This window comes from Eptatretus burgeri, chromosome 10 (assembly GCF_056783735.1).
Source record: "Eptatretus burgeri isolate ZD-2024b chromosome 10, Ebu_testis_v1, whole genome shotgun sequence".
Lineage (NCBI taxonomy): Eukaryota > Metazoa > Chordata > Myxini > Myxiniformes > Myxinidae > Eptatretus > Eptatretus burgeri.
In genome coordinates, this window is record NC_140970.1 from 43199322 (window position 1) to 43218997 (window position 19676).

General features: G+C 43.1%; 1 protein-coding gene across 1 annotated transcript in view; it reads left to right on the top strand.

Annotated features, from left to right (window-relative positions):
• The first annotated feature begins 5667 nt into the window (after positions 1 to 5667).
• MAB21L4 (mab-21 like 4) overlaps positions 5668 to 19676 on the top strand; it is a 32123-nt gene continuing 18114 nt past the window's right edge. Inside the window, exons 1-3 of the mRNA XM_085898040.1 lie at positions 5668 to 5885; positions 16314 to 16660; positions 16840 to 16961. Coding sequence (XP_085754166.1) covers positions 5769 to 5885; positions 16314 to 16660; positions 16840 to 16961 — 586 coding nt within the window. The 5' untranslated portion in view covers positions 5668 to 5768. The remainder of the gene's footprint in view (positions 5886 to 16313; positions 16661 to 16839; positions 16962 to 19676) is intronic.

A 19676-nucleotide genomic window follows, 5' to 3' on the forward strand; every position in this document is an offset into this window, starting at 1 on the left:
GCCTCAGGGTTGCAGCAGCTGATCAGCATCTCAAGGAGATGGGGATGGTCAGACGGAGGCCCTGGAGTACTGGCAGAAAGTGTACCCGGTGACGAGAGGCTCCGGCACATGCTCCCATATCTGAACTGACCTTACTAGCTTTGCTAGTGGGGAGGGTGACTGTAACACCCTGCCAGACCTAAAAACAACACTTGAAAACAGGTGGATGAGCTCCCTTCAGGAGCCAATGGCTATCTACTATGAAGATGGTGTCTCCTAAAAAACACCCAATGGGGGTAGGAAAATTTTATTTTCCACCTGGCCTAGTTGCTTAGCCCCTCCTGCACAGTTGGTTTAATTACCTACCCCCTGCTGCACATGCCTGGAGTGGGCTTAATGGTTAGGGTGGTGGGCTTTGGATTCTAATGTCCTGAGTTCGAATACCACTCAGCTGTTGAATTAATACCAGGTGGGGTTAAATCGGCCTGTCATCCTTCCGAGATCGGCAACATGAGTGCCAACATGCTGGTATACTTTGTCGGAGTGGCAACCCATCCAGGATTGTGCCCAATAGCCAAGGAGCCTGCTTAAGCAGCACCAACGCTCTGCACAGAGTATGGTCCCAATCTGATCCTCCTCCACCTCCTCCACCTCCTCCACCTCCTCCTCCTGCACAGTATCCCTGTGAAGAGGCTTCCTTGTTTCAGGACGAGGTGAAGGTGTCATCAATTTTTCCTCTTCTTTTTCTCTGTAGCCCTTCACATTTAGTGGCTCTCAGCCTTACTTATGGCGAATTTCAATATTAAAAAACCCACTTCTGAACCCATCGGGGCTCGAGTAGTAGTGGCACGGTGTGATCTTTATCTGCAGGAGCATATCTACGGAAAATAGCGCCTCGGGCAAGCACTGAAATTGCGCCTCTGTCCAAACATCTGACACCCATCTTACAAATAACTTTACCATAATATCAGCTCAAAAATTCAACCCAAGCTCATTCATCTTTTCATTAACTAATTATGGCACTACATGAAAATTACAACTGCACCTTCATTGCTTTCACTGATGCAAACTGGTCTATGATGTGCTCAAAGTCAATTTTTTCAATTTCTTCTCTTTCTACACTCAGCAGAGCAAGATCACAGAGTCTGCCTTGACCCATGGAGGTTCTCAAATATGAAAGTATTAGTTTTAACTTGCTGAATTATCTTTCACAGTTGGCGATGGAAACTGTGATGTGTAGCATTATCTGAATAGCAATGCGAAGATCAGGGAAGGCGCTCTCATCTCCATACTGAACAATAAATTTGAGAAGCCCTTCAGGTCTTGATATTCTCATGCTGTCCCGACTTGATAACAACATTCTGCAATCCAAAATTTCTTCATATAGCTGCTGTCCATCAACATCAGAGCTGTACAATTCGCCCAATTTTTCGCACTTCTTTAGGTCGTTGCTGTCGGCGCCGTAACACAGTCCCTCGAAATCGAGGAGGAACCCAAACTTGGCGCCAGTGTCATGCAAACGAGCGAACCTTTCATCCATTTCTCTGTGAAGATGCTCGAGTGTTCCCTTCATGACTCTTTCCATTTCCTCCTTGGCTGTTAACCCAGAGTCTCTGGAGTTTTCATCAGCCACTCGCTTATTTCGTCTCTGACATCTTTCAACTTCAATATTCCATTCTTGACAGAGAGCGAGTCCTGCTCAGTGGTGCCCCTCCTTCAAGCGGCGCCTAGGGCATATGCCATACCTGCCGTACCTTAGGTACGCCACTGCTGAAACAACATACTGGTCCAGCTGTCCATCATCTGCCAATTACATGTCTTACTTTATTGTGTTTAATGTCATTATAGTTACTGCAGGTAGTGCAACGCATCAATGTGTGTGCCATCCCTTGAATGGATGTTAATACTGGGCATGCTGTCTGCCAGCATTGTCGTTGGTGGACGTTAAAGATCCCTCAGTGTTCTTCGAGAAGAGTCGATTAGGCTATCGCTGACACCTTAGTCAAATTCCAAATTCCTGCCCCAACCTACAGGGGCACTGCATCAGTGGCACAGACGCGATGCTACTCGCAGCTGTGTGCTGCATACGAAAAAAGAAGAAAAATAATCATCATCATTCTCGTACTGTGCATTGATGGTTCTCCCACGTTCAACAAAATCCACATCATTTAAACCATCGAGGTCTTAAAATACTTGTCATAAAGCTTTTCCGATGATGGCTGACCTTTGAAAAAAATTTTTTGCTGTTGGGGCCCAAGAAAGTCTCCACTCGAAATGTAAACCTCAAACCAAACTGTAAACTCTCTGCAAGTTCTGAATACATATAGAAACAAAGCATAAGGTAGGCCTTAAAAAGGCAAATCACATGACAACCGAGCAACCTTGCATTGAAAAACATCAAGACATTGTAAAACATGTAAGTTGTTACATATAGTATTTGCCTGGTGCTGATATAATGGTTTGGGTGGTGGGCTTGGAATCCTAGAATGGTTAGGGCGGTGGGGTTGGGATCCTAGAATGGTTCGGGTGGTGGGCTTAGGATCCTAGAATGGTTAGGGTGGTGGGCTTAGGATCCTCGAATGGTTAGGGTGGTGGGCTTGGAATCCTAGAATGGTTAGGGTGGTGGGCTTGGAATCCTAGAATGGTTAGGGTGGTAGGCTTGGGATCCTAGAATGGTTTGGGTGGTGGGCTTGGAATCCTAGAATGGTTAGGGTGGTGGGCTTGGGATCCTAGGATCCAAAGTTCAAATCCAGCTCAGTTGTTGAATTTATACCAAGTGTGGTTAAATCGGCCTGTCATCCTTCCGAGATCGGCAACATGAGTGCCAACATGCTGGTATACTTTGTCGGAGTGGCAACCCATCCAGGATTGTGCCCAATAGCCAAGGAGCCTGCTTAAGCAGCACCAACGCTCTGCACAGAGTATGGTCCCAATCTGATCCTCCTCCACCTCCTCCTCCTGCACAGTATCCCTGTGAAGAGGCTTCCTTGTTTCAGGACGAGGTGAAGGTGTCATCAATTTTTCCTCTTCTTTTTCTCTGTAGCCATTCACATTTAGTGGCTCTCAGCCTTACTTATGGCGAATTTCAATATTAAAAAACCCACTTCTGAACCCATCGGGGCTCGAGTAGTAGTGGCACGGTGTGATCTTTATCTGCAGGAGCATATCTACGGAAAATAGCGCCTCGGGCAAGCACTGAAATTGCGCCTCTGTCCAAACATCTGACACCCATCTTACAAATAACTTTACCATAATATCAGCTCAAAAATTCAACCCAAGCTCGTTCATCTTTTCATTAACTAATTATGGCACTACATGAAAATTACAACTGCACCTTCATTGCTTTCACTGATGCAAACTGGTCTATGATGTGCTCAAAGTCAATTTTTTCAATTTCTTCTCTTTCTACACTCAGCAGAGCAAGATCACAGAGTCTGCCTTGACCCATGGAGGTTCTCAAATATGAAAGTATTAGTTTTAACTTGCTGAATTATCTTTCACAGTTGGCGATGGAAACTGTGATGTGTAGCATTATCTGAATAGCAATGCGAAGATCAGGGAAGGCGCTCTCATCTCCATACTGAACAATAAATTTGAGAAGCCCTTCAGGTCTTGATATTCTCATGCTGTCCCGACTTGATAACAACATTCTGCAATCCAAAATTTCTTCATATAGCTGCTGTCCATCAACATCAGAGCTGTACAATTCGCCCAATTTTTCGCACTTCTTTAGGTCGTTGCTGTCGGCGCCGTAACACAGTCCCTCGACATCGAGGAGGAACCCAAACTTGGCGCCAGTGTCATGCAAACGAGCGAACCTTTCATCCATTTCTCTGTGAAGATGCTCGAGTGTTCCCTTCATGACTCTTTCCATTTCCTCCTTGGCTGTTAACCCAGAGTCTCTAGAGTTTTCATCAGCCACTCGCTTATTTCGTCTCTGACATCTTTCAACTTCAATATTCCATTCTTGACAGAGAGCGAGTCCTGCTCAGTGGTGCCCCTCCTTCAAGCGGCGCCTAGGGCATATGCCATACCTGCCGTACATTAGGTACGCCACTGCTGAAACAACATACTGGTCCAGCTGTCCATCATCTGCCAATTACATGTCTTACTTTATTGTGTTTAATGTCATTATAGTTACTGCAGGTAGTGCAACGCATCAATGTGTGTGCCATCCCTTGAATGGATGTTAATACTGGGCATGCTGTCTGCCAGCATTGTCGTTGGTAGACGTTAAAGATCCCTCAGTGTTCTTCGAGAAGAGTCGATTAGGCTATCGCTGACACCTTAGTCAAATTCCAAATTCCTGCCCCAACCTACAGGGGCACTGCATCAGTGGCACAGACGCGATGCTACTCGCAGCTGTGTGCTGCATACGAAAAAAGAATAAAAATAATCATCATCATTCTCGTACTGTGCATTGATGGTTCTCCCACGTTCAACAAAATCCACATCATTTAAACCATCGAGGTCTTAAAATACTTGTCATAAAGCTTTTCCGATGATGGCTAACCTTTGAAAAAAATTTTTTGCTGTTGGGGCCCAAGAAAGTCTCCACTCGAAGTGTAAACCTCAAACCAAACTGTAAACTCTCTGCAAGTTCTGAATACATATAGAAACAAAGCATAAGGTAGGCCTTAAAAAGGCAAATCACATGACAACCGAGCAACCTTGCATTGAAAAACATCAAGACATTGTAAAACATGTAAGTTGTTACATATAGTATTTGCCTGGTGCTGATATAATGGTTTGGGTGGTGGGCTTGGAATCCTAGAATGGTTATGGTGGCGGGCTTGGAATCCTAGAATGGTTAGGGCGGTGGGGTTGGGATCCTAGAATGGTTAGGGTGGTGGGCTTAGGATCCTCGAATGGTTAGGGTGGTGGGCTTGGAATCCTAGAATGGTTAGGGTGGTGGGCTTGGAATCCTAGAATGGTTAGGGTGGTGGGCTTGGAATCCTAGAATGGTTAGGGTGGTAGGCTTGGGATCCTAGAATGGTTTGGGTGGTGGGCTTGGAATCCTAGAATGGTTAGGGTGGTGGGCTTGGGATCCTAGGATCCAAAGTTCAAATCCAGCTCAGCTGTTGAATTTATACCAAGTGTGGTTGACTCTGTCTGTCATCCTTCTGAGGTCGACAAAACGAGCACCAGCTTTCTGGTATCCTGTGTCGGAGAGGCTACTCGTCCAGGATTGTGCCCAATAGCCGAGGAGACTGCTTAAGCAGCACCAATGCTCTGCATCAAGTATGGTCCCAATGGATGGATATACAGTTTTGTTTATTCCATCAAGTCTGTAAATATGTCACAATAATTCGAATTTTGTGAAAATAATCTTTTTCCAATTTTTTTCCCCATTCAGACCCATGGCGTGGCAATGTATGACACAAAACCTGAATCGTGTCATCACCAAAGCTTTTGCAGTGACTACATTCTTCAATTGTGCCCCAAGGTTTGACATGCTTGTTGGAATTTTGACAACTTCACCAAATCCATCATGCCTCGTGTCGGAAACTTGTATTTGCATGGCGTCTAAGTACAAAGCCAGGACTCCCCAAACACGTTTATCGACTCCAAATTTCGGTGAAAACGAATTTGTAAGCTGTCGTTTATTTGCGAGTTTCATTTTTTTTTTTTTTCTTACTGGGACACTTGATGACGTTAACCAGGTGTTACTGGGTGTGGTGAGCTTGTAAGTTAGAATGCTAAATCCTGATTCAGAGCAGGATTCACACGAGTTCGACGAACAGGTGTACAGGACTAGTCCGTAAGACAGTCCACCAATTCATCGAAACATGTGGGCAGTAGAAACGGAAAAGGAAAAATGGTTTCTAAGATACCTGGAAACAGTGCAGTTAAGACAGGACGAGACTTTGAAAGAAATGGAGGAAATTATACTCCTGATGAATAAGGTATTTTTTACCGGTATCCTTCTTCACTTGTGCATTACTTATTTCATCCTTTCCTTTGAGCTAATTATCCCGTCCTCAGCGCAGCAGGAGACGGAATATCCGTGTGTGTGTGTGTGTGTGTGTGTGTGTGTGTGTGTGTGTGTGTGTGTGTGTGTGTGTGTGTGTGTGTGTGTGTGTGTGTGTGTGTGTGTGTGTGTGTGTGTGTGTGTGTTGTGATTGTTATCTCAATAATTTGGGTTTCAGAAGGTGGAACAGAGTGCTCCCAGGACTCAAAGTATCCACCTTCAATTTGGTGAAGGATTGTGATTCATGTGCTAAGTTGTGTTCTCAGAGTTTTGCTCTGAGGACTCTTTTCAGGATCGTCACTGAGCCGTGGGCAGACTCCAACTGTAGTTCGTTTGTGGTGATGTTTCCAGGGATGGTTTGTGGGATCTTTTTGGAGTTGTTCCAATTCCCGTTGCTCAAATGATCACTGGCACAATTTTAACGCTCTTCAGGTTTCAGGATCTTTTCACTTCATTCTTAAGGTCATGATATTTGGTCAATTTCTTGATTTCCGTGCTATTAAGACCAAAATCACTGGGTACTGAAACTTCAATTAACAATGGCTTCTTTTCCTTTTTAGGTCATCTCGACCGAGATGACCTAATAAAGCCGGACCAAATGTCCGTCCGTCCATCCGTCCGTCAGTCCGTCAACAATTTTTCTTTCCGATCTCGATGAAACTTAGTATGTGGGTAGAGGTCGATGAGTGTTGCACGATATAACTTTTGTCCGGGTTCAAGGTCAGGGTCAAGGTCACAAGGTCACGTAAGTCATAAAAAAATCGCCATTTTCAAAACCTATCTAGTCTTCCATTCTACAAGATATTCGGCAACTGTTTATTGATTATGATAGTAAAAAATATTATCTTGTATCAAACCGGACAGATTTTTGAATTTCCGTCCCGTTTGGCCGCCACGTAACCTGGAAGATGGTCAAAAACACCTCCCGGTACAAAGAAAACTTTTTACTTCCGATCTTGATGAAATTTGGTATGTGGGTAGAGGTCGATGAGTGATACCCAACGACATATTTTTTCCTGGATTTGAGGTCAGGGTCAAGGTCACGGTCACAAAAGTTGTGAAAGTCGCCATTTTCAAAACCTATCTAGTCTGTCATTTTAGGAGATATCTGGCAATGGTTCATCGATTATGACAGTAAAAAAACATTTTAGAGATGACCGTCACCCCCACCTGGGGGTAATTTTTATACCTAAGTACTAGTGTATATCCGGTCACAATGGTTTGTTTTCTATGTTCACACTTAATGTGATTATCAGGTCGTATGTGACTATTATGTCCTTCTCTCAATTATCGCTTTTGGTTCGCGTTTCCATGGGTTTTGTGGGACTGGGATATTGAAGTTTTTGCAGATCTGCCAGTGGATTACTCAACATACCTTGTTGTGTCTATATGTGTACAGCTTTTCTGACATGAGGTGGGGTTTTTTTTGCATCCCAATAGAAGTCGTGTGTGCGTGCGTGCGTGCGTACGTATTTGTCCAAGCCGTAACTTTTTTTATATTTGAGCTTTTGTCATCAAATTTTCAAGAAACTTTTATTATGAGAATATGGAGAAGAATTAATAATTTGGTCAAAATGTCAAAGGGCAAAGTCACATTGAGTAGAGATAGGCCTTATTAGCCTGTCCGCCATTGTGCAGCATGATGCGGTCGGGTTTTTTAAATGTGTCCTTGTTTTTTATTTACCATTTCAGCTTTTGTCAGGAAATTTTCAACACACGTTTAATGAGAATATTTTTGGGATTTTGATGTACCATACGCATAACAGAATATTGGTGCTGCCAAAGCAGTTTCTTGGCAAGGATTATATACCAGGTGGTTTTCCATTGCCTTCCCAGCGTGGTTTGTCTGTACTCTATCCTTTTAAATGATGAGCATCAAGAAAGAAAGCAGTACGTACCTTTTTATATTTTTATGAAGTCTTTTGTATGATTCTGCCGGGGTTTGACCACTGACCTAACAGACTCAAAGCGGATGCTCGAAACCAGGTATTCTCAACCAGCAGGTCCCAACTCATCAGTGGGCCGCAAGGTACCCCATAGTAGTGGTCCATGGAGATCATACCAACCTGTGAAGTAAGACTGTGGAGACATCACTTTATCTTTACACATGTAATATGTAAATACGCTTGAGCTTTGGCTGATCGAAGGTGCTTCCAGTATGGGGCTGTGAACTTCGCATTCGGGAGTGGGTCCGAGGCCTACGAATAAAAGACTTAATCTGGAATCCAAATATCTCGGGCATCTTGTCTTCACGCGAAACGAGTAGCCACTATATTTTATTTTGGCAAACATGGACCGCTTCATGAAAAGAAAAAACGATGATGGTGGCAAGACCAGGAGCTGCTAAAAAGGTGGCGAAATGCATAATCAGAAAATACGACCCCGAGTACATCAACTTTGGATTCACAGTGACAGGTGAGTTAGAACCGAGGGCACAGTGTGTGTAATGTGGTGATGTGTTATCAAACGAATCACTGAAACAATCCAAATTGCAGACACAAACCAAACGCCCTGGCCCCTGGGTGTGTTGGAAAACCAAAGGAATACTTCCAAAGTAAATGGGATGGACTTCAAATGCAACAGGTATCAATAGCTACGCTCACGACAAGTTATGTGCTGGCATCTTGCGTAGCACGAAGAAAGAAAGCTTTCACCACTGCAGAGAAGCTAATTCTATCCAGCACAGTGGATATGTACCAAGAGCTACTGGGGGATGCGCTAGCTAAGAATTTAGACCGTCCCACTGTTGAATGACACTGTAAGTAGAAGAATAGTTGATGCGAGTGATAACATTTGAAAGCCAGCTTTTGGAGAGAATCAAAACAAGCCCATATTTTGCCATACAGTAGGAAGAATCCACTGATGTTAGCAATGCTGCTTTGTTGCTGGTTTTTGTGAGATACAGCTTGGATGGTAGTTTAAATAAAGATGTGCGATTTTGTGATGAGGTTCCCACCAGAATGACGGCTGATGAGTTCTTCTGCTGTCTTAATAATTATTTCATTTAAAAGGGACTGATTGGAAAAATTGTGTGAGTGTATGCTCAGATGGCGTTGCGTCAATGACCAGTAGACATAGTGGTGTCGTGAAACAGATCCAGGAGAGGGCACTTGAGGCCAAGAGAATGCAATATTTCCTACATTGCAAAAGTCTGGCCTCGAACAAGATGCCACCAGAGCTCCATGAAGTCATGGATGTGGCTGTGAAAACGGTTAATTGTGTGAAAAAGAATGCAGTATATTCCAGATGTTTTGCTGCACTGTGTGAGATAATGGAGGCAGAACATGTGCAACTTTGTATCACAGTGAAGCAAAATGGCTTTCCAGAGGGCAGGTGCTCAATCGCTGGTTTGAACTGAGAAAGGAAGTGTATGCCTTTCTTGATGAGAAAAAGTCCTACCAAGCACAGCATTACCTTGATGGGGACTTTTGTGCCAAACTGGCCTTCCTATCAGACATATTTGATCAGCTGAACCAACTGAATATTTACATCCATGGAAGAAACAGTAGAGTAGTTTTGGTTTCTGACAAAATTGAAGGGTTTAAGCAGAAACTCAGACACCTTCGAATAAGAGAGCGAAAGGGATGGATGGAAATGTTCTCACTCTTGAGTGTGATTTTGGAAGACTATCCATGCATCAACCTCTCTAAAATTGTGTCCCAGCATGAATACATTCAGCTGAAATACATTCACAGAATACTTCTCACACTCAGAGGAACCCTAGGATGGAAATCGTTGGGTTTTGGACCCATTCTCAGTGGATTCTGGCAGCTGAAGACATGGTCGCCCTGTCCACTATGTCAGATACCCAGCTGATTGAACTATCAGGTGACAGTAGTCACCTTTTGGCAAGATACGGGTCACCCTGCGGGTGACATTGGTTTATTTTGAATTTTGGCTGTCAAGGAATATTCCTCTCTGTTGGAGTAGGCAATTAAGTTCCTGTTGCTTTCTATAATTGTGTGACGTTATTCCTATTTATTGTGAACATTTTTCAAAAAGAGTTGTACATTATGCATGTTTCTGTATTCAGTGGAGTACTTCAGTTGATCTGCATATGGATTTCAACTCCACTTGAAATATTTTGTTTTGTCGATAGGGGCTATGTCCAAAACACACCATTAAACAATGCATCCTACCTTCGATCAAGACCATTAGAAATGGCCATGACATTGAGGAAATATAAAGTGGCCATCCATTAACTTACCAACGAACAGATAGGGCAGTATTGGGAGAAAGTAAACAAGATGGTGTGACTGGGGAGAAGCCAATAAGTCCGCCATATTTATCCCTTACACACGAAGCAAAAATTGCAGTTAAGGAATTGTTTCACTTCTGTCTGTCTGTGTCTGTCCACAAAGGTCAGTTTATCAGTACTTTGGCTCTGAATTCTTCCCGATTGTGCATGCGCAATTATCTCACATGGAGCGAGATAATTTTAATGCGGTGTGGCTGCTTCAATATTTGGTGTGTCCACCAGTCAAAAACATTTTAAGCAGTGCAGACGCTGAATTGACACAAAGGGAAGCTGCAGCTGCCTAGCATCACGAGAAGGAGATCCCAAACTGAACCGCTTCCTTCAGACATGGGTGCAAAATATATATATATATATATATATATATATATATATATATATATATATATATATATATATATATATATATATATATACATACATATACATACATATATATATACATACATATATATATACATACATACATATACATACATATATATATACATACATATATATACATACATATACATACATATACATACATATATATACATACACATACACAAGTCTGAGGACGATGATGGTTCACGAGCAGTATTTGACGATGTGGATTGTTTCAGAAGTCAAGGATGAGACAATGTGATAATGTTTGACCAAGTTATAAAAATGATCAACATGATGTGGTACGAGTGACAGGTCAGTAGCTGCAAAATGTCGAAAACCCGGTTTCGTTCAACAACTTTAAAAATTTGACCTTTGCATAACCTTTAAAGGTCACAAAACAATGTTGTGGACATTAAAATAAGGAAACAGGATACGTGCTATAGCTTATTGGAGTTAGTTCGTCGAAGAAGGCCGAAAACCCGGTTCGAGTCCCACAACTTTGAAAATTTGACCTTTGTGAACTTTAAAGGTCAAAGGTCAAGGATTATGACCTTTGGTGCAAAACTTTGGCTGGAACATTATAACGTCATATAGGCTATATGGCATTGCGCACTCCTCGGATTATCCGTACTTTGATGAAATCAGCGTAAAAACAAACTTGTAGGGGGCGCCACGGGCAAGGTGTTCGAGATAGAGCAAAATGGTTTTAAGACTTTAGGTGGGGAATGACCTCAAGATTAAGCATAAAAAATATTGTCATCCTAGCTCTCAAAGTTTGGGAGGTCGTACGATTTTTATGTCAAAATTCGAAATTTTCTAAGTTCGTGACCTTGACCTTGGGACGAAAATGAAAAAAATAGAGCTCTGTGGGGCTATGCAGGTGCCATTGGGCTAATCAAATACCGAAACCCCTGCCAGATTCGACAAACCCCTAAGAGAAGATGCAAATTGAAATTGGCTACCCCCTAAAAACACAATTCGCAATTTTCTAAGTTCGTGACCTTGTGACCTTGACCTTGGGACGAAAATGAAAAATCGAGCTCTGTGGGGCTATGCGGGTGCCATTGGGCTAACCAAATACCGAAACCCCTGCCAGATTCAACAAACCCCTAAGAGAAGATGCAAATTGAAATTGGCTACCCCCTAAAAACACAATTCGCAATTTTCTAAGTTCGTGACCTTTTGACGAAAATGAAAAATCGAGCGCCGTGGGGCTATGCAGATGCCATTGTGCTTACCAAATACCGAAACCCCTGCCAGATTCGACAAACCCTCTAGGAGAAGATGCAAATTGAAATTGGCTACCCCTAAAAACACATGTTTTCTGGGCGTGGCTCCGCCCATAATGGGCGCACCAAGCCTATTCTCAGAAAAACACAACGAGATCATGATATAAACCGCCCACCAAAATTTTATCAGGATCGGATCAAAACCCACGGAGCTATGCTCGGGTCAGACAGATAGACATACAGGCAGGCATACAAACATACATACAGACAAGGCAGACATACACACAACAATAACGAATATAGTGGTCACTTATTTTTTTCGTGAAAATATTTTTTCGTGAACCAATTTTTTCGTGAAAATATTTTTCCGTAAACCAATATATATCCCCCCCCCCCCACCTCGGTCTGCTTGTCTGGCAGTCAAACAAAATTGAAAATCATTCCAAACAGGAAACACTGTTTTCGAGGATGTCATAAAGGACACAAACAACAGGCATGAACAAATAACTAATGTAACATGTTAAATAAAGTGTAAAAGATGCTACATCAACGGTGGTAAATTTCCGAAATTGTTTTTCAACAAACATTAAAATTCTGATCTAATTGAAATATAATTATGTACTTGAACACTGAAGAGCACAAATCACCTTTTAGCACCTTCAAAACCTTTCCATTTCGCAGTATTTGGACAAAATATTATGGTATTTTATGTCATAATGATCAATGCAGTTGCTCGTACGCAGCTTTTGGCTTCTGGTTGCATTATTTCTGGAAGTGTGGCTGTGCCGCTGATGTAGTGCCCCTGTTACCAGTAAAATGGTGCTCATTTTGCTGACCTCGGAAGGATGACAGGCCGAGTCAACCCACCTGGTGTTATTTGAACGACACAACAGGCGCTTGAACTCAATACCCTAAGATCTCCACCTCAACCATTAAGCCAACACCAGGCTTATCATGACCAATTAAATTTGTAGACTCTGCCCATGTCTTTGTTTCTCAAGCCAATAAGGAGTAAGGTGTTCTATGAACTCTCTAGTTCCTGACATTATTATTGACGATACAGAGCAGATTAACATCCCAGTCACTCCTGAAAGATCGTCAAAAACATCCACCTATCTATTTCCATGATGAGCCATTGGATGAGGTTCAATCTCTTGAAATTCACCCATGACCTCACCTGGGCCCAATATATAACATAGCTGGTATTCAAAACCAGTCACAAACTGGGCATCCTTCATCGTTTCCAGTTATTCCTTGGAAAAATCAAAACTATTAACAGAGAACAAGGTCTTTGTCTGTACCTCAAAGGAGTACTGCTCTCTCCTATGGGCTGGGGCTCCAGAATCACATGTGTCTCTCCTGCATACTGCAGAATCTAAAGCCATCAACATTATTGGCACGTCCCCCCATGAGGCCAAAGTAAAAGGCCTGTTGCTCTTACATCACAAACAGGTCAGTGACCTCTCTATTTCCTACCACCTCTATTTTGGTCTAACTCCCTCTGCTATCCCAGCCTTCCAGGCCCAGCGATCTCCTCCAAGATGCACCTGTTTTTCCAGTAACCCCCTCCTGATTAAACTTCCAAAATCCAAACTTACTGCACACTCCACTCATTTCTTCCTCCTTTCTCCTCTTTTGGAACTGCCTCCCAGAGACAGTTCAATTACACTCTTTCCTCAAGAGGTTTAAAAAAAAGTTGAGCACCTATCCTCTTCCATTCATATCGGTGAACTTTTCTACCCCCAATGACCCAACTGAGCCCAACCCTCCTACAGTCCTACTTAAAGGTTACTGTGTTATCCATCTTCCCCCTCTCTCCCCCCTCTCGTTTTTGCACACAGGGTCAAGGCTCATGGAGGTGCTAGACCACAGAACAGACCAGTACATAACAGAACAAAAAGACAGTTGAAAGAGGGGGGTTTGGTGAAGACACACCAACAGCAAGGTGGAGGGCCAAAATAGAGGGAGAATTATAAGGGATAAAGGACATTTCTTCTTTTATATTTTTGACTTTTTTGTAAAGAATGTCAAGGCTCGTTCGTATAAGAGCTAACACACAGAATGTAAAACAAAGGGAGCAAGAGACAAGAGGAGCAGGAGAGGGAAGCACAAAACAGTGGGGAACAGCGACAATAGGAGATCTGTAGAAGGGAGCAGGATGGAGCGGGGAACACGGGGTAAACAAGATGGTACTATAGGGACTTTCAGGAATAAAACCAAGGAACTTGGAGGTGGGTTTGGGGTGGATTGATGGGGGTAGAAAAGATCATGGTTTTGGATGGGGGAAGATAAGAGATGCTGGTGAACAACTGTTTTGAAGACCTGGAGGGAAGAATGGGATCGAAGAGAGTGTGGGAGTTTTGTTCCAGAGGTGGGGAAAAAGAGGAATGAGAGAGTGAAGGTGAGCGGCGATTCTTGATTTTGGTAGTTAGACCAGAAGGGGGTTGTTGGAGGATTTTGAGCGCCCTGCGGAAGTATGGAGGGATAGATCAGAGACAGAGCCGGAGGGGGGGGGCAGGCTGGAAAGGAGATGGAAGAAGACAGAAAGACCCCCAACCTGCCTGGGGTGATAGAGTGAGGGAGTGAGAGACCCAAAGACTCAGCAGCAGATACCAATGTTCCTAAATGCCTTGGTTTCCACAGCGTGAGGCTAAGACAGGTGTGAGGTCGGAGCACCAGCCCAGAGAAGAGAGCAGTACTCAATCAGGCTGCGGCCGAATGCTTTATATGTGGTCAGGAGCTCAGGTGGGCCGAGGAAGGACTTTGCACTTTCATTGTCCATGCTTGGCTACAATCTTGTGTCTGATCTCCTCAGACAATTCTCTTGTTCTTTTTCTTTTCTCCACGCACATTGCAGTTCACACAGTGACACAAAACAGCAGAATGACTCCTATTCTCTCTTCAAACTGGATGAATGAGTGATTTTTATGTTGCAGGCACCTGCAACTCACCACAGGTGAGTTCAATTCCAAAGTGAAGGAGCATCACCTGCTTGAAATCTAATTATTTTTAACACCTTCGAAAAGGTGCCAATAATATTGTCCAAGCCATTTTAGGATTTTTGCGTGGAATAGGTGAAGTTTTAGTAAACTTATTCAGATTTTTTGTTTTGTTCCACTACAAACCAAAGAAATACATTTGTGGATACAAAATATTTTTTAGGGGGAAGAAATGGTGCATTATTTGAAGAAAAAAAAAAGGTGCTAGGGTCCAATCTGGACAAGAAAAGGGGATGAGAGAGTTCCTGAATATTGGTAGGGGTTGATGGGGGACCATGTGAGCCCTGCAGCATCCTGGGTAGGACAAAGCACTGAAAGAGCAGAGGTTGCATGACCAGAAAGGAGGCAGTAGAATACAGAGAGACCACTAACCTGTCTGCGATGGCAAAGTGATCGGCCTATAGACTCAGCTTCAACGCGGGAGATTCCAATAACTATTATGGCCTTTGTTTCCACGGTGTCAAGCTAAGCAAAATGCGAGGCAGGTGAGCCAGTTCGGAGGGGAGTCAGCCAGTTCATAGGGGAGTCAGCCAGTTCAGAGGGGAGTCAGCCAGTTCAGAGGGGAGTCAGCCAGTTCAGAGGGGAGTCAGCCAGTTCAGAGGGGAGTCAGCCAGTTCAGAGGGGAGTCAGCCAGTTCAGAGGGGAGTCAGCCAGTTCAGAGGGGAGTCAGCCAGTTCAGAGGGGAGTCAGCCAGTTCAGAGGGGAGTCAGCCAGTTCAGAGGGGAGTCAGCCAGTTCAGAGGGGAGTCAGCCAGTTCAGAGGAGAATCAGCCAGTCCAGAGGTGATCAGCCCAGAAGGGAGAGCAGTACTCCATAAAGCTGCAGATGAAGGCTTTATAGGTGGATAGGAGTTCAGGTGTGCCAAGGAAGGACTTTGTACAACGGAGGATGCCCAGTCGGCGGCTGCCGTTGGAGGCAAACTTTGAAATGTGGTTTGCCCAATAAAGATCATGATTGATCATGAGACCCAGGAGTTTGAATGACTGAACTGTTTAAAAGGTTGCTCAGGTAGTTGTGTTCCAAATATCATCAATTTACAGTAGACAAAGGCCCATCTGCAGATGCAGGTACAGTTCTCCTCCACAGAATAAAATGTGAGAAAACATGGGGAAAAGAAGAAAGGGAAAAGGGGAAAGGGGGAGTATTGGTGGATGAAGGGGAAGAGCCTTCATTAAATGTGATATCAAATGGTTAACAATTGTGTTTATAGTTAATATGGTCAATGAGATTGTTCTAAATACGATGGTGTCAAAGATACTGTGCAATCCTCAATGAAGGATTGAAGCCTGAGTGCCATTTATTTATTAAATCAGAAATTATGATTGAATGTTATGTTTAACCCCTCCCCCTATCCCTCCTGTTCCCACTGCCCATGCATGCACCATGTGTGCACCAATTGTATCCTTATCCTCCTCACCTTTTCCACCAAAGTGTGAACATAATAAACAGATAGGCTCCAGCAATAAGATGAGTGTTAATTTTGATGGCAGTTACTTCCAAACCCCGCCACAGGTATTGCAGCGTGTGTCCGAGATAGAACCCTGCTTCCTGCCTCCAACGCCTCATCTACCCACCGGGCTGCCAGGCAACCTGACGTTGGTGACAAGGCCGGAGCTCACAGAGCTCCACCTCACCGTGCCTGTATCCCTAAGTGGCATGGTTGCCATGGTAACATCTCATTCACCACATCTGTACGAGTTGAATGGCTATAAGCACGTGGAGCCAAAAGATGCCACAGAATGCTACCTGAGCCTGAAGGACTTCGAGCCTCATGACCCAATGTGCTCCGAATCAGGGGCCTTGCAGTCACTGAAAACAACCGTTTCACGTGGAAAAGAGCACGCCAACCACGACTCTGTGTGAGTGTTTCAGCTCAAATTTGTCCGATAAGTTGGGTTTCTTCAAATGTACACGTCATTGATGTGTACAGCCATTTATTTGCGCAGTTGCACTATTATATGCATGGTTCGGTGCGAGGCAACATTGGCCCTGGAAGTCATTGATAATGAGGTGTGCTGGCTGTACTCGCCGTCTGCAGGATCCACAGCACCGGGGATGGATGTACGGCCCACATCATTCCAGGTCGGATCATTGACCTGCTTCGGGTTCGACTCAAGGATGCTGTCGGCTTCTGCGAACAGAATAGAATCATCCCCTACAGTACGCTGACTGTTTGTTTGTCATGATACTTCATTCGCCAAATGCTCTAAACTCCAAATGAAATGTCTCAATCTTTCATATACAGGCTTTTATGTTGATTTTAATCTCTAATTAACCTCCGCCATCTTCGAAGATGGATGGAGGTTACTGTTTTCACCCCTTTCTAGTTTGTTTGTGAACAGTATTACGGTAAAACTCCTCGACGGATTTTGACGAAACTTGGTGGGGGGATTAGGTATGGTCCAAGGATCATGCCATTAGATTTTGGACTCGGTCCAAAATCCAATATGGCCGCTATGGCGGGCATTTTGAAAAATTCTTTGAATTTTTTATTTTTGCATTTCTACATGTTTTAAGCGATTTCCGACCCCACCCCCCCCCCCCCAAAAAAAAATTTAGAAAAAAAAAATTTTTTTTGCAACTTTTTTTTCAACAAAATTTCGTGTTTTTTTTGCATTTCTACATGTTATAAGTGATTTCCAACAAAAAAAATGCCAAAATTATAATTGCGGCTGATTTTGGAACTTCAGGTGGATATACCCACGTAAAATCAATTTCTGTCTCAAGGAATCTAATTATGACGAATGAATTGAGTATGTAAAAGTTAAAAGTAAAAGGGAAAGTTGCAAACTATAACTCTGTGAGCACTGTTGACGTCAAATTGAATGAATAGGATATCAGGTTCACTTGAGTGACCCAGCAGTATTGGCGGTGGAGGTTTTGCACTCTACCGAGTGCTGCCCCTCCAGTTAATAATGTAATGGCAGCAAAGTGCAAAACGAGAAACAAAAATTACTCTTTTAATTACCTCCACCACCGAACATGAAGGAGGTTATGTTTTCACCCCTTTCTGTCTGTCTGTTTGTCTGTTTGTTTGTGTGCAGGATATCTCAAAAGGTTGTGGATAGATCCGGATGAAATTTGTGCACATGTCCAATGTGTGACAAGGACGAACTGATTAGATTTTGGTGAAGATCCGGATCTGGCTATTAGAATTTTTTAAGTGATTATTCACCATTGAGAGATAAGGGCCAAAAACAATATGTAGAATGATATTTTTAAAATGTATTGGGCCCAATATGTTCTCGTGGATCAGGCATTGCATGGCTGAGGTATGCACTCCACTGAGTGCCCTTCTTGTTTTACTTATTTGCTGGTTTATGGAACTGTAGAACAATTTATAAAAGAAACGCATCAACAGATTACAAAGGAAAACAATTTTAGAGATTAATACAGGAGGAATGGTTTGGGTGAGGGGCAAGTTTAATCACTTTTGAATGTTTAATCTGATTCAAAACAGCAGGATACTTCATCGTAAAGCCGATTTATATTTATTTTTCATGTTTATTTCAATTGTGATGTGTTTATTTTTTGCTGCTGCCGACCTTCCTCTATATTTTTGCGAAGCCCAGGAACCTAACCCACTTATTCCCATAGGAAATTAGTTTTTACTATCATGGTTTTAAATATTGTGGCATTTTCCAGGAACGAAACCCCTGCAATATTTAAGGGTTTACTGCATATACATTAAGGGTGCAAAGGGAGCAACTAAATAGACAAAAGGTTTGGGAGGATGGATGTTGTGAGAGAGAGAGAGAGAGAGAGAGAGAGAGAGAGAGAGAGAGAGAGAGAGAGAGAGAGAGAGAGAGAGAGAGAGAGAGAGAGAGAGAGAGAGAGAGAGAGAGAGAGAGAGAGAGAGAGAGAGAGAGAGAGAGAGAGAGAGAGAGAGAGAGAGAGAGAGAGAGAGAGAGAGAGAGAGAGAGAGAGAGAGAGAGAGAGAGAGAGAGAGAGAGAGAGAGAGAGAGAGAGAGAGAGAGAGAGAGAGAGAGAGAGAGAGAGAGAGAGAGAGAGAGAGAGAGAGAGAGAGAGAGAGAGAGAGAGAGAGAGAGAGAGAGAGAGAGAGAGAGAGAGAGAGAGAGAGAGAGAGAGAGAGAGAGAGAGAGAGAGAGAGAGAGAGAGAGAGAGAGAGAGAGAGAGAGAGAGAGAGAGGTTATGAGAGTGTGACAGCAGTTTGGAGAGAAGGTAAACATTGTGGGAAGGTATAAATAAAAGGGAAGGTAAATGGCATGTATGAAACATGTGAGGGGGGGTAAAAAAAAAATTCTACCCTGTTTGCATACATAATAAATTGATGGCCCCACACTAATATGACATCAGAGTAATGATACGCAAGTAAAACTTTTCTGCCTGGTCCATGAAGGCCTTCAAGGCTCCACTTTTGTTCCGTAAACATAGTGCGACTCAAGTTAACAACCTCATTAACCTTTTAGTTGTTGTTGAATTTTCTCATAGTTACCCCGCACACATGAAGCAAAAAGTGGGGTTAAGTAATTGGTTCATGTCCGTCCATCCGTCTGTCTTATTGCTTTATGACTGTCAGTTTATGATCAAGGAACAGCTCATTTCAACACAAATCAGAACATGAATTGGAAGACAACTTTGCCATTTTACCATACTTTGGCTTTGAATTCGTCCCGCGATCACGCGTGCTCAGAGAGGAGTGAAATAATATTTTTCCTCTTTCTGCTTTCCCAGCAGTCAAACAATATTGAAAATCATTCCAGACAGGAAACTTACTATTTTTAAGAACGTTATAAAGGACACAAACAACAGGCATGAACAACTAATGTAACGTTCGATCGGGTGATGCGGTTATACCTGGAATTAATTTATTTGCATGCCTTTAAACCTCTTTAACCCTTTATTTAAATTGGA